This window comes from Hoplias malabaricus, chromosome Y (genome assembly GCF_029633855.1).
Source record: "Hoplias malabaricus isolate fHopMal1 chromosome Y, fHopMal1.hap1, whole genome shotgun sequence".
Lineage (NCBI taxonomy): Eukaryota > Metazoa > Chordata > Actinopteri > Characiformes > Erythrinidae > Hoplias > Hoplias malabaricus.
This window is the reverse complement of record NC_089820.1, coordinates 40,118,575-40,132,252: the sequence shown is the minus strand read 5'-3', so window position 1 is coordinate 40,132,252 and position 13,678 is coordinate 40,118,575. Positions and strand designations below refer to the sequence as shown.

At 40.4% G+C, this 13,678-nt stretch overlaps 1 protein-coding gene across 1 annotated transcript in view; it reads right to left on the bottom strand.

The window, feature by feature from the left end:
* Positions 1–747: 747 nt before the first annotated feature.
* Positions 748–13,678, bottom strand: part of LOC136677635 (CREB-binding protein-like) — a 61,142-nt gene continuing 48,211 nt past the window's right edge. Inside the window, exons 18-31 of the mRNA XM_066655212.1 lie at positions 12,639–12,878; positions 11,761–11,849; positions 10,908–10,988; positions 10,572–10,628; positions 10,109–10,186; positions 9,951–10,018; positions 9,635–9,785; positions 7,447–7,593; positions 7,247–7,360; positions 6,578–6,743; positions 6,282–6,449; positions 5,907–6,068; positions 4,510–4,791; positions 748–4,070 (exon numbers count right to left, since the gene is read on the bottom strand). Of these exons, the coding sequence (XP_066511309.1) occupies positions 1,887–4,070; positions 4,510–4,791; positions 5,907–6,068; positions 6,282–6,449; positions 6,578–6,743; positions 7,247–7,360; positions 7,447–7,593; positions 9,635–9,785; positions 9,951–10,018; positions 10,109–10,186; positions 10,572–10,628; positions 10,908–10,988; positions 11,761–11,849; positions 12,639–12,878 (3,987 nt within the window). The 3' untranslated portion in view covers positions 748–1,886. The remainder of the gene's footprint in view (positions 4,071–4,509; positions 4,792–5,906; positions 6,069–6,281; positions 6,450–6,577; positions 6,744–7,246; positions 7,361–7,446; positions 7,594–9,634; positions 9,786–9,950; positions 10,019–10,108; positions 10,187–10,571; positions 10,629–10,907; positions 10,989–11,760; positions 11,850–12,638; positions 12,879–13,678) is intronic.

Here is a 13,678-nt window from a genome sequence, read left to right as displayed (position 1 = left end):
CTGCTCGATGCAGAGGCATCTGGAGGGTTTTTTTTTTTTGGGACAAGGGAGAGAACTCCAAAGGTTGAAAAGCAGGAATCAAAATTAAGACATTGTTCTATTCCTCCTCCATAAGTGGGTAATTTTACTTACTTATTTTTCTGTTTTGGATCAATTAAGGTAGAAATGTCTCGATTTGTGTGACTGCTAACTGCATTCCCAAAATTGCTACAAAACTAAAAATTGAGTTACAAATGAATGTTGCAATTCAAACAGTAAATAAAAACTGAGACAAGTTAAAATTAAGCCACACACAAGTAGTTTTTTTTTTCTCCTCAAACACATTATCCACATTAAAAAGACAGCTTCTGAATGTAAACAAACCAGAGAACTGCTTTTACCCACAATTCCTTTTAAAAAGAATATATATATTTAAACTAATAGACATTGCATTTAATATTGAAAAAAAAATGATGAGTTGCGCTTTAGTTAAATTATACTATTCTTAACTCATTAGTTTGTTCTAATTTTGCTAGAACAACTGTTTGAAGTGAGCCTTTTTCATATCTTTGGGAGGGAAAAAAAAGTCTATTCGGATTCCAGTGTATGGTTTGTAGAAGACATCAACAAGGATCGAACTCTCATCTCTCGAACCTGTAAAATATTGCATGTAAAAATCTCAGGAATGTTAGCTATTTATTAATGCCAGAACTTTTCAAGTAGAATATGGAACATCATTACAAATAAATAACACATAGGTTTGATCTGTTGCACACAGTTTATTTAACAATATGGTATATAAGTAAGAAATAAGTTTTTTTTAACCAGTTTATACAGTGATTCCATTCTCTCTTCCTTATATTTATAGTATTTTGCTTAATAACTTGCATGATTTACATTAAGAGGAAAAGTGGAGCCCCAGTTCAAGTTTTTGTGTGAGAGGAATGAGGGTCGATGGCAGAACTCTCATGCGTTCCAAAAAGCAGTCAACCAGTGATCGCCCATTCCAAACCCATTCAGCTCAGGGGCACCCTCTTTCTCACTTTATACTTATAGATTCTGTATCACAAAATTAGGACAAAAAGCAACAATTTTCTACATCTGCAAGACAGAAAATCTGGATCCAGGCCATTGAGATGTTGTCCGTTTGCACATCCTCATGTGGTTTGTTGCCATGTTTTGTTTCTGACGTGTGTGTGTGTGTATGCCCAGTTGCTATCAACACAAACAAATAGTTCTCCTCAAAAAGACTTCACAATGAGGAAAGTGGGTTTCCTCCAAAATGCATGTCAGAAAACAAAAAAGAAAACAGTACAACACTAGAATACAATCGCCAGGTAAGATAAGAGCAGAGAGAAACATGCCCAAATCCCCAGACAAATTATTTTACAGTTTTTAAACACAAATGCTTTAAAGTTAGACAGGGTACAAAATAAAAATGTATGAATAATATAATGAAATTTTGTAATTTTTTTTCCTTAAAAAAAGACCAGGCATGTAACCATATCGCACAAAAAAGAAAAAAGAAATAAAGAAAAACAAAACAAAACAAAAAACCCTGAACACATAAAAATTTAAAACAAAACAATGACCACATTTTGGTCTGAACCAAAAATATATTCTTTGTGATTTAAATTTCTTTTTTTTCTTCTTTAAACAGCAATTTTCTAATTCCTCAACTCAAAGGAACAAATATCAGTCTTGCTTTAGGAAAACCAATTTCCTAGCACTGTTGCCTTTTTTTCTGTTCTTTTCGTATTTTTCCTTACGCATTTCTTGGAACTTTTTACATGTCAGTACAAAAAAAAAAATTCTTTATAGAGGGAGAGGGAAGTGGTGGGGGGGTGGGGGGGGGGGGGTCACAAAAAAAAATGTTGTTGGAGGAATAGGAAGTCTTGGAGAAAACGCTACAAGTCCTCCACAAATTTCAGCAGCGTGTCTCCTGTGGTGTCTCCCACCATGCCTAAGTCACTGGGCAACCCTCCGCGGTTGGGTGTATTGAGCTGTGGAAGCATGGCGCTCTGTTCTGGTGTGCCCATGTGTCCCTGCTCCAAGGAGCCAGGCATTGAGGCAGCAAGGCCTGGGTGTGGAGATCCAGAGTGTGGCGGAGGTGGGGCGTGTTGCGGTGAAGGCTGGGGCTGGATCTGTGGACTTGGGCTGGAATGCGGTGGCGGTTGCTGAGATGGTGGTCGTGGGGACTGCACAGGGGCAGGCGAGCGCACTTGGTTTCCAAGTGCACTGGCCATAGGCTGAGCAGCCAAATGAGAACCCTGCGTTTGCGTGGGCAGCAGGTGAGCCTGTGGGCTCATGGGACTGGGCTGGGCGGGAGAACCGATGGGTGGCTTGAGGACGGCCTGCTGCTGCTGCTGCATGCGCTGCAGAAGGCTTTGTGTATTGGTGTCCATGCCAAGCCCTGGCTGCCCCATTTGAGCCATGGGAGGCAGCTGGCCCTGCATGGCCATTTGCTGCTGCTGCTGCTGCATGCGGAGCTGAGAGTAGCTGGCTGCAGCCCCCTGAGCCTGGGGGAACTGACCAAGTGCTTGGGGCATCACGGCTTGCTGTTGCTGCTGCTGCTGCCGCAAAAGCTGCCGCCGATACATTTCCTGCAGCTGAGTGTTGTTTGCGTGGGCCGGGTTCATAATCTGTGTTCCGAGAGCTGCTATGCCCTGTGTGGTCTGCTGTTGGGGCTGCTGAGGGGGCATGCCAGGCCTCTGAACGCCCTGCATGGCTGTCATGGCCTGCATTGCAGGCTGCATGGCTTGCTGCTGTTGCTGCTGCGGCTGGCTGGCGTGATACTTGGCTGTTCTCTGCTTGATGAAGGCTGCCATGAGCTGTGGGTTGGACTTGAGAATGTTGAGGACTTGCTGCTGCTGCTGCGGTGAGCTGGGTGACTTCAGCGTGCGCAGCAGATCCTGCAAGGCATTAGGGGCAATGGTTCCGGTTCTCTGAGGTGTCGGTGGACGCTGGCCCTGTGCGGGCACCATCATGCGTTGCTGTTGTGGCTGCTGAGGCATCATGGGCCTTTGCATGGGTGTTGGCTGCTGGGGAGCCACCTGCTGTTGCTGCGGTGGAGCTGCCTGCATTCCGGGTTGTGGCGGTCCAGGCCACTGCCCTGGAGCCATGGGCTGCATGACCTGTGGTCCTCTTGGCCCCATCTGCATGGGAGGCGGCTGCATGGGGCCTGGCATGCGCTGCTGCGGTTGCTGCTGTGGCTGCTGGTGGTTCATGGGAATGCCATTTATTGCCATGCGGTAGTTCTGGTTCTGTTGAGCCTGAGCCACCATCTCTATCTGACGTGCCACTTTGACAGCTGCCAATGGGGGGTGCTGCTGCTGCTGAGAAGGCTGCTGTTGCTGCAACTGCTGCGGTTGTTGCTGTGGTTGCTGCGGCTGGGGGAGAGGAGATTGCTGCTGGTGCAGAGGTGAGGCCTGGGGGCCAGGTTTGCCTTGTGGTGCCTGTGAGGTGGGCTGGCTATTTCTGGGAGCATTGGGATAAGTTGGGGACATGACCCCAGCGCTGGGTGTGGCAGGCTGGTTGGAGAGGGGCTGTGGAGTCTGAGGAGTGTTGGGCTGCTGGTGGGCAGTGGGCGTGCTCGGGGCTGTAGAAGGTGGTGGTGACGGGAGGCTTTGGGGCATGGCCCTACCCTGCATTGTTGCCATGCGCCGCCGCATCATCTGAGCTTGCTGAAGCCTGTGTTGCAGCTGCTGCTGGCGGAGTTTGTGCTTGATGTTGAGGCAGAAGGGCACAGGGCACTTGTTCTCCTGGCAGTGCTTGGCATGGTAGCAGCAGAGAGCGATAAGCTGCTTGCAGACAGGGCAGCCGCCGTTGGTCTTGCGCTTGCAGCCCTTTGTGTGCTGGACCACACGCTTCATCTTCTGGCAGGATGGCAGCGAGCAGTTGGCGTTGCGACATTGGCATGCATGCACCAGAGACTGAATGCAGCGCTGGATGCTCAGACGACGGCTCTCCTGAGGACTCTTGGAGGCTTCTCCACTCTGACTATTACTGTCATCGTCCAGACCCAGACCCCACTTAACCATCTGGTGCTCATGGCCCTTAGTGTTATAGCAGTTGATGCACAAATCAAAGTCCTAAAAAAAAGGGGAAGCAAAAAGTTATTCAACTTCAAAATAAACAAAGCCAAAATTTAGATGCTACCCCCCTCTTGCAACAGCCTAGAAATATTGTTTACTGGATTTATTATATTCAACGTAACACATGGCCACTGTCAAATAAAAACACTTTGCTTTTGATCTCGTCAAGTGTATAAACACCTGTATATTTTATAGGTGTAATAATGTTTATTTATGCAGTTATATTTATGTATTTACTACTAGGAGGGACAATGCACCTTTTCACTTTTAAACCTGTGCTAATGTGATAAATGGATATTCTGCTTCTAGTTTAAACAAAACTAATATTAGCTAGAACAGGTAATGTTTTGCTTTATTGCACAGCTGCAGTAGCTAACTCTGACCCAGATTATACCACTATGTTCATATCTGCTATAGGGAATGTTTTGATTCTGACCTCGCAAACGGTGCAATGCCAGCGTGTCTCAACGTGGTGTTTGCACTCATTGCAGGTGTAGACGAAGCGGTCCTGGCCTTGGTTATGAAGCTCCACCAGCATGCACATGGTGCTCCACTTGCAGCGGCGAAGAGAGCTGAATTCCCAATGCTTGTCCCGTGCCAACGTAAGGAAAGCATCACGCCCATCCATCAGGTCACAGGTCAGCAGAGGATCAGGGTCCATTATGGGTGGCAATGTGTTGACCATGGGACCAGAATGCAAGTGGATTACAAAAAACACCTGGAGAGAGACAGTATTAAAGCAATCAGTCATTTTCTCCAATTGTTCCTCTTCATGTTAAACGCCTGTCCTACTGACACCCTGTGACTTGTGGCTGTGTCAGAGTTAAAAGGAGAGAAAGAAAGAAAGAAAAAAAAAAAAAAAGGACCTTCCAATGGGTGGGGAGACCCATTCTATCAAAAACAGGTTAATTCAAATATTAATTCAAATATAATATATCAATTGCATGCAATTTGCACTTTTAGGAGAGCATTGTAAAAAGAAACATTGTCACCAAAAATTAGCAAGCAATGATTATGAAATAAGCAACTTAATCCTTGAAGAAACTTCATGACTTTAAAGTAAGGACAGACAATAAACAGACTGGGTATCTCACTACACAACTGTTTGTTTGTACAAAGGCAGGAAAAATAAGACAAAGAAAGAAAAAAAAATGTCTTTGGGTCATGGATGTGAAGACTTGGTCAACGCAGTCTCTACACACTGTAGAGAAAGCTGGATATTAGTATAATAATTGAGGCTATATTCCACATTCAATTGTTCAGAAACTTTAGCGGTAGCAGTAGCGCACACCACAGTGCTGCGTCATTTATGGTGGAATGGAAAATTTTAACAGCAAATTTTGTGGCTCATTGTTCTTTCTCTTACAAGTAATGATCATTATTTAGGGACATGGGGAAATGTATTGTCTTGTAGTTTTTACATTTACCATTTAAGCATTCCTTCACCAGAGAGCTCCACTGCACCCACCTGTGTTTACTTTCTGTGCTCTGTTCTCACTGGGACACATTCAGCCTTGAGTTGAAGAGTTTACACTATGCGACTATGTCCAAATTAAGATCAAAATAAAAATCAAACATGTTTGATATGCTGTGTCTGGTCTGCAACACAATTTGGAAGGAAAAATATTGGAGTCAGGGCCCCTTGCTTACTAAATGACGTTCCCCCCACCTGGCAACTGTACCCGAGTCTGTAGACTAGATCCAACTAACAGAATCTGCCCAACTTACAATCGGGGTTAAAACCTAGCTTAAATCATGTAGTGTAAACTCAACTTAAGAAAACCAAATAGAGTTCATTTAATAGCACTACATAAAACAATGATTATGCTGCACCTCTTTGTGTTTCTCCATTGTGGCGTAGAGTTTCTGGGATAAATCATTAGCTACATTCGGCATCCCGGGTTTCTTCTTATTGGCTCGGCTCACACTGCTCTTATTCTTGTTGGTCTTTTTGTTGTTCTTCTTCTTGGCATTCTTGCTGTCACTGGGTGTGCCCTGAGGGAGACAAGGATCAAGGGTTGTACCACTGGAGACAAATGAAAAACTATTGTAATTAGATATTCCTCCCAAATTGTTCAATCCTTTGTAGGGGTAGATTCCACAGCAACTACACTGGGTCAAAATTTGTCTACCTGTTTTCTAGATAAAGACAATAAAAAGATCACTGTGTGAGATGCTTTAATAACGGTTGTTAAAAGGTAAACTCACCTCTGGGGTTTCACAGGCTGCTGTGTTCTCCTCTTTTTTCCTCTCCTCCTCCTCTTGCTCCAGCTCTTTAATGCTCTCTTCCAGCACATTGGGCCAGAAGTCACCCTCAAAGTATGGCAGCTCATAAGCACTCGTCAAACGATCCTCTGTTGCTTGCTTGAAGATGTCCTTTAAAAACACATGCCATATGCATACTTCCTATTACACAAATGTAAAGTGCACAGCCTGCACTGCTGATTAATAAATAGTGGGTCTTACTCCATAGAGATTCACTATAAATTCACTATGAACATTACCTTGTAATCGTGCAGTATCCTCTCTGCAAAGGCTTTGTCTAACATTTTGCGGTACCATTCCTGCAGGCGCTTGGGTTTGGGGATCTTCTGGTCAGCAGGGTGACAGTGGAATATGTAATCATCACCTTCACTAGGAGGGCAAGCCCAAATATGCCCTGTCACATAGCTGCAGAGCAGGATTAAAGAAGTTGGTTTTAGAAAACAAATTTCATAATGTCCATTTTATCCATATAAATGAATTTTCCTCTTTGGAAAGTCATGAAGAGAAAATAAACACTCTACACGTAAAATTAAAAACATTTTTATATCAGCAAACATAACAGCTTTATTTCTAGTAATTTCTGACCATTTGATTTGGTAAATTTTTCTTGAGATTCACAAACTGTGAAAGACAGCCACATAAGCATTTGTAAGGTCAGTGGCTGAAGGTATTGTAAAAACAGTCAAAAACATGACTTCAGAGACTTTTTCCACAGCTGTGAAGCCAAGATGATCTTAGGCTCATGTTGGGCTACTCCAGAGCATCCCATTTTCAATGAAGATTACACAACTGAACATGTTTGCAAAATGGTGACAGGGTATGCAGCTAACCACTAATTATAGTAGTGTTTAAAGAGAGGGAAGAGAGAGGGGGAAGGGTGTCAGTGACATAATTAATAAAGAACATACCCAAGTTTCTTGACATACTCCAAGTAGCCAATGAGAATTTCATGATAAACAGCTGTCCTTAGCATGCGAGGTCGAAAGAAATGAATACTGTCAAGGTATGATATGTATACCCGCCTGTTAAGAGAAACATCAGCTTCACATCAGCGTCATATGAACATGTACACATAATGTATCTGTAGTATATTTGAATAGATGTTGACCTGGTGTTAGGGAAAGGGCAGTCTGAGCCATATTCCTGCACATGCATTCCAAAGAAACACACGTCCACTCCATCAATCTCCTCAAAGGCAAAAAGTGCTTTGGTTCTGTAGGGGAAGCTCTCTGCCATCTCACCTGTATCAACAAACCTGACAGGAGAGCTAGGGGTTAAACAATCTGTTCTTCAAGCAATCCACCCCCTCCCCCCGTAATAAAAAATACTTCATATCTAGAATTGTCATGTTTTGGAGCTAAATGTTTAGCAAAATATTTCATGTTACAGAACTACAAACCCCATATACAACACAGAAACACAGCAACACAGAAATGCAATTATGTGTAAAACCTTTAAACCCTATACTTGTCCATTGTGAATTTCATGCCAGGGACAGGGGCATATTTATCACTGTGTTGCATTACTTTTACTTTTAACAACACTCTGCAAACATCTGAAAACTGTGGAGCCAGTTGTTGAAGTTTTCAAAGTGTAATGGTTTCCCCAATCTTTCATGTTATAGATTACTTCTGCTTAACAGATCGGGGGCTCCATTACAGTTATGAATTTTTCATTTTATACTGTGCCAATAGTTTTCAATGGATCTGGACTACTTTAGAATGTGGACTGGATTTGTCTTTCTGAAATAAGCAGGTTTTTACCATAAAAGACCTTGCCTGGATGGCAACATGTTGCTGAAAAACCTGTATATATTCTTCAGCATTAACAGTGCCTTCACAGATGTGTAACTCACCCATGTCATGTGCACTAATGCATTTCGGATGCTGGCGTTTGAACTGTGCTTTTATAACAAATCAGATGATCATCCTCATTTTTAACCTGGCAGCATCCATAATCCCCCTCCATTTCAACATTTGAAATATTGTTTTTTGTACTTCAATTAAATAGTGTTCAAAGAAATTGTATATAATTTATTTTCATTTACATTTTGCACAGAGTCCCACATTTCTGGAAATAGGATTTTTACTGACACCCTCTCTCAGATCATGATTTATTATAAAAAATAATTATAATAAAACAAATAAATAATAATAATTCTCTCTAGCTTCCTAATTTACCCTCCAACTCTAAAATGATTAGCTCAAAAGAACAAAAGTAAACTTGCACGGCAAATAAAGATGTTATCAGCAATAAGTCATTATTGCTTGGGGGAGGGGGTGAAGTATAATGAACTGTGTTTCTATCGTTCTGTCTTGAAATAGCACTCTCACTGGGTATGTTGGCCTTATTTGCTTTTTTTTTTAGAGCAGTGTTTAAGTGTTTTCAGCATAATGGTCTAAGTTTAGGTGTTCATCTTAAAGGCTAAGCACCAGCTATATGAAAGTGTCAAACAAATAAATACAGTGGAATTTGAGTTCCTAACTTGTGTTTATTGATATATATTGGTCCACCCCCCAACGGTGTTTGGAAACTCTAATAGGCGTTTTGCATGTGACGTAGATGGTGGACAACTCTAGGAGTTGCACTTAATTTAATGCAAAATGACGAAAAGGTGTGTTGTTTTTGGCTGCAATAATTCAATGTACAGTGGGACATATGTGCACAAATGGCCCAAAGATCCCAAAATATCCAGAAAATGGACTAAATTTGTCAACTTTAAACGGGCACTTTGGAAAGGACCATCCACTCACTCCATTATCTGTAGTGCTCATTTCACTGGCGCTTTTCCAACAATATGGGCATGTAAGGAAACCAACGAGAGGTATTCAAGAGCCTCTGTATACATGGAGGTAAACAGGGTAAGTATACTTACTTCGCCTGTTTTAGTTGGTGTTAGTTAACGTTAGCTTGACTTGCTAAACTTGGTGGCTCATTATACTCAGCTACGTAGTTACATTATGGAGGTTTATAGTGTCGGATGAATTCGAGTTCGATCACATTTACAAGAATAACGGTAGCTCTAAATTTGAGTTTGGCTTATTGCTAGGCTATTGTCATGAATAATGGTTGTTATTTAGCTAGCTAGATACTGTCAGTCAGTCATAACGGGTGTTTTACCATGGCGTTGTTCAGCTGTTGTCCACCAGTGACGTCACAGTTGAGTTCAAGAATTTCCGTAGCGAGCTCAGGTTTTTCAATCAATTGAATCAAATTGTCAGTTTTAAAGCAAATTAAGCATGCTATTTTCATTTTAATTCATACTTATATATGTTAGTAACAGCTCATTTGTTTACCTGGCCTTCATGCCCGGTTTGACCTCCACTGTTTTGTCTGAACTGGCCACCACTCGCACAAACACCTCGCCAGCTTCTGGATGGTTCTGCCTCTTCAAGTATTTGTTCACTCGGTCCTCAATGTATGTGCCCAACCGTGTGGACTGCAACCCTGCAACAAATGCATATAAAACACATCAAAACAGAAAACACAAAATTTTGTAAATTTTCACCCATAAGACTTCACAGAAGTCAACTAACACTGAAGGCAGTTGGTTGTAAGGAACAATACAAAGAGTAACTGAGGCACCTTTGGCATAATATTAATTTAACTTACTTTTTGCAGTAAACTTGTTTTCCTTCCTTGTCTTCCCACTCTTCTTCAAACAGTTATCACAAATAAACCTGTAGAGAAAAAACAATTGCTAGTCCCTAATGCACAAAAGGTAAGTTTACTCAGAGTGGATAGAACCCAGTCTTTATGATAAGACTCACCCAGCAGGCCAGATGACTTCATAATGTAGTACACATATCTGGTGCATCTTGCGCCCACAATCTTTACATTCAACAAACCTAAGAGAAAAAGTGGAAACAAAACAATTAATAAATAATTGGATCAAATATTGCATGACTAATAACAAAAAGATTTATCAAGACATGTCCATATGGTCATTGTTAGGCTTAGTGTTTAATGGGAAATGTTTATAATGTTTTTAGTTCTATGATGACCTACATCTATGGGTGACCTCAAGGAAAATGGCCTTTGAAGTTGCTAGAGAGGGAGTGTCATTAAAATCAGAGTACCACAGCAGGTGGTGCCATTGAGTAGAATTAGTATTATGTGAAAAGGCTTGAAGTGATTTTTTTTTAACAAATCAGGCATACATTTAAAAAGTTCACTAACTTAAAATTGCATAACACAAAAGCAGTATCTGCAGCTGAATGATGATAAACTTACGGCTCAGGGTCTAGTGTATCATTCTTCTTTCTCTCAAACTGGTCCTTAGATATCTTACTGCAGGCAGAGAAATAGACATAATAAAAATAGGCTGCAATTGCATACACAGGAAGAAAATACAGCATCATGTACACACATGCTTTTTATTATTTTTTACATTGCTTTACTATCACTGAAGGTGTAGTATTGTTACACAAAAGAGTTCAACTTAGTGCTTAAATTATCTCTACTAAATATCAGCTATAAATTAAACTTAATGAAATTTGCAATATGTTTACACTTGTTCAAACTGAACAGAATAGCAACTGAACGTATTAACAACAAAAACATGCTCACGTTTGTGGCTGTGCGGGATCATCTCCAAGGGTCACGCTGTCCCCTTGAATCTCATTGAAGCACTTCTCACAGAAATGATACCTGGTATGAAAATAAATAAATAAATAATCAATTCCTCAATCTTCTTATTTCTATAAGATTTTATGTTTTTACAAGAAAAGGTGTCCATTTTAAATTGTGTTCATTAAACCAGTACTCAAATCTAAGACAGATTTACCCTGTGCCAAGGGTAGCTGTTTATATACTGGTGATGTTGAGTGCATGCATGCATACACACTAAATTATTTTCTGCTCTTAACTGGTAGTTTAACTTGTGTTTTCAGTCCATACTGCAGGGGGTGCTATGGAGTACATTATGCATAATCAGGTATTTTCAGGGGAGGGGGAAAAAAGTGTGCTGTCATGGGCCAGCTTGAGTATTGCAACAGTCTATCAATTAAACTGCAAAAAGAGCCAGAGACTGTATCTGTATTTTTACAGAAAAATATTTGTTTATTTCTGTAGAAATTCAGCAGCTCTATATAATAAATGAAAACAAAAATGTAGATCAACAATGAATAGACAGATAGTACCACTCAAATGAAAACTAATGCAAATTTACTTCACAATTTCTTTATAATAAAGAAACAATTATGCCCCTTTAGAATTGCTGAGCCTTTCAGGATTGATGTAAAGACTACATAAATGACTTGAATTCAGACCCGAAGTACAGACAGTCAGAAAGAACATTAAAAAGAACTGAACTTTCCGTGGAGTTTTCTTGCTGACCATGTAAGTAAGTAATGACTCATCTTACTATGGGGTGCTATTTACATGCATCAGTTCAGTTTGTCTTAGTCTGAGAGGCTCTCACCTGTTTTGGTAGCTGTAGTAAGTTCCATCTCTGGGAATGGTGCAGAGCTGCTTTCCATAGCAGCATAGTGTCTGAGGGGAGAACTCGTACTGCAGAGTTGAAGAAGTAAAAAAAAGATTAACTTTACATATATACACAAAAAATGTCAACCATTTAAGCTCAGTAAAGCCTGCGTATTAGAAGGGTTCTCTGTAACAAAAAGTAATAAAACACCAGATCTATATTCTGTAAAACACCTGAATTAGTAGGGCTCCAGAATAAGTTTGTGAACTTTGTGAAGGATTTTTCCAACCTTTCATATGACAGTATTTCAAACAAACAGCTCTGCTGCACAAATTTTCCACATATGGGAGCCTAATAAGTGAAATCAGATGTTTTGGAGGGAGACTGCAGATACATTTAGGATTGTAGTTTTGTATTCCATCACAATGCACATTCTCTTGATGCTTTAACTTTTCAGCCATTGTAAGATGTTTTGATCACTTTTCACTTCAATGACTTATACACAGTCACATTTCTGTGGGCAATTTCAAAGTAAAAACAAAAAGAGCGATTACGTTTTCTCCCCCTGAAGAACAAGTCAACAACAAATTACACAAAGAAATATGTAACTCTGGTTTCTAAAGTAATTTCTGTGAAGGATCAAGAACAGAAAGTCTTTAAAATATAAATTAGTCATATTCTACAAATGATTAATTTGATTTATTACATTATGAAGCAGCCATTAAACGGACACCTAGTTGCCTGGATGTATCAGAGGTTCTTCATTAAACCTATTTTAAAAACATGGCCAACAACAAGGTTCATTCAGGGACTAAAAAGTCCCTTTGACTTTAAAGTGGAGAGAGGCAGTAGTCTACTGCAGACTGAACACCCACCTTCCTTCCGCAGCAGTAGCCCAGTACCTGCATGACCGGGTCAATCTCCTGTTCAAACACTTCTGCCAGTTTGGAACAGTACTTGTACACTCTGGATGTCTTCCTGTTGTACAGCCAGGCATTGTTGAACATGAGCCACACATCATCCACATACTGCCATGGCTCCTGGTATTGTCCTGTGTCCAGCTTACGCTTTATTGTGGACAGGTCTATTGGGTTCTTCACAATGTCAAAATAGTCCTAAAGACAGAAAACAGACTAGTGTATTACTTAACGAAAAGCTACTTGATTATTCCTAAGGTCACCGCTGATTTAAATCAAGCAGAATATCAATCCAGAGTAATGACAATTTAAATATATATATATATATATATATATATATATATATATATATATATATATATATATATATATATTATGAATATTAATTATAATTAACCAAAGATGGAAACAAATTTGGCCAATGAGTTCACTAACCACTTATAGGAAATTTCTGTTTTCTGTCAAATCTCTTGTTTATATATTTTAAATGATAAGAATACTAGAATGTCCAATTTGGGCAAATCAAGCCAAAAAAGACAATTTCATGTGACCTTCTGTGAATATTTGTCATCAAGTCAGCTTTCAGTTTTTGCCTTGATAAAAGATAACTATGCTGAAATGTTGACATTTTGACCTATCAGTTAACATGGCTTAATAAATATGCAGTGCATTAAGATGTATGGTCTGTGCCTTAATTTCAACCTAATGTGAGTGCTCCCCTCTTTCACCAAAACTGAATAGTTAGAATAAGCAGAAATCAGTTCAATCAATAACATACATACAATACTCAACCCTTTAAGACCAAATGTGTTGAAGCAAACGGGCAGTGCATGCAAGAGATGCATTGAATTCTGTTCACACATGCACTGATTCACTTTACATAGAGCTTTTACTAGGGCGCTAGGAGGATAATCCGCATACATTCAGGGACACATACTGCAGGTGTTAACAACTCTTCTGTGTTAACTCCAGAATATTTCTGTGTTACCATGCATTTG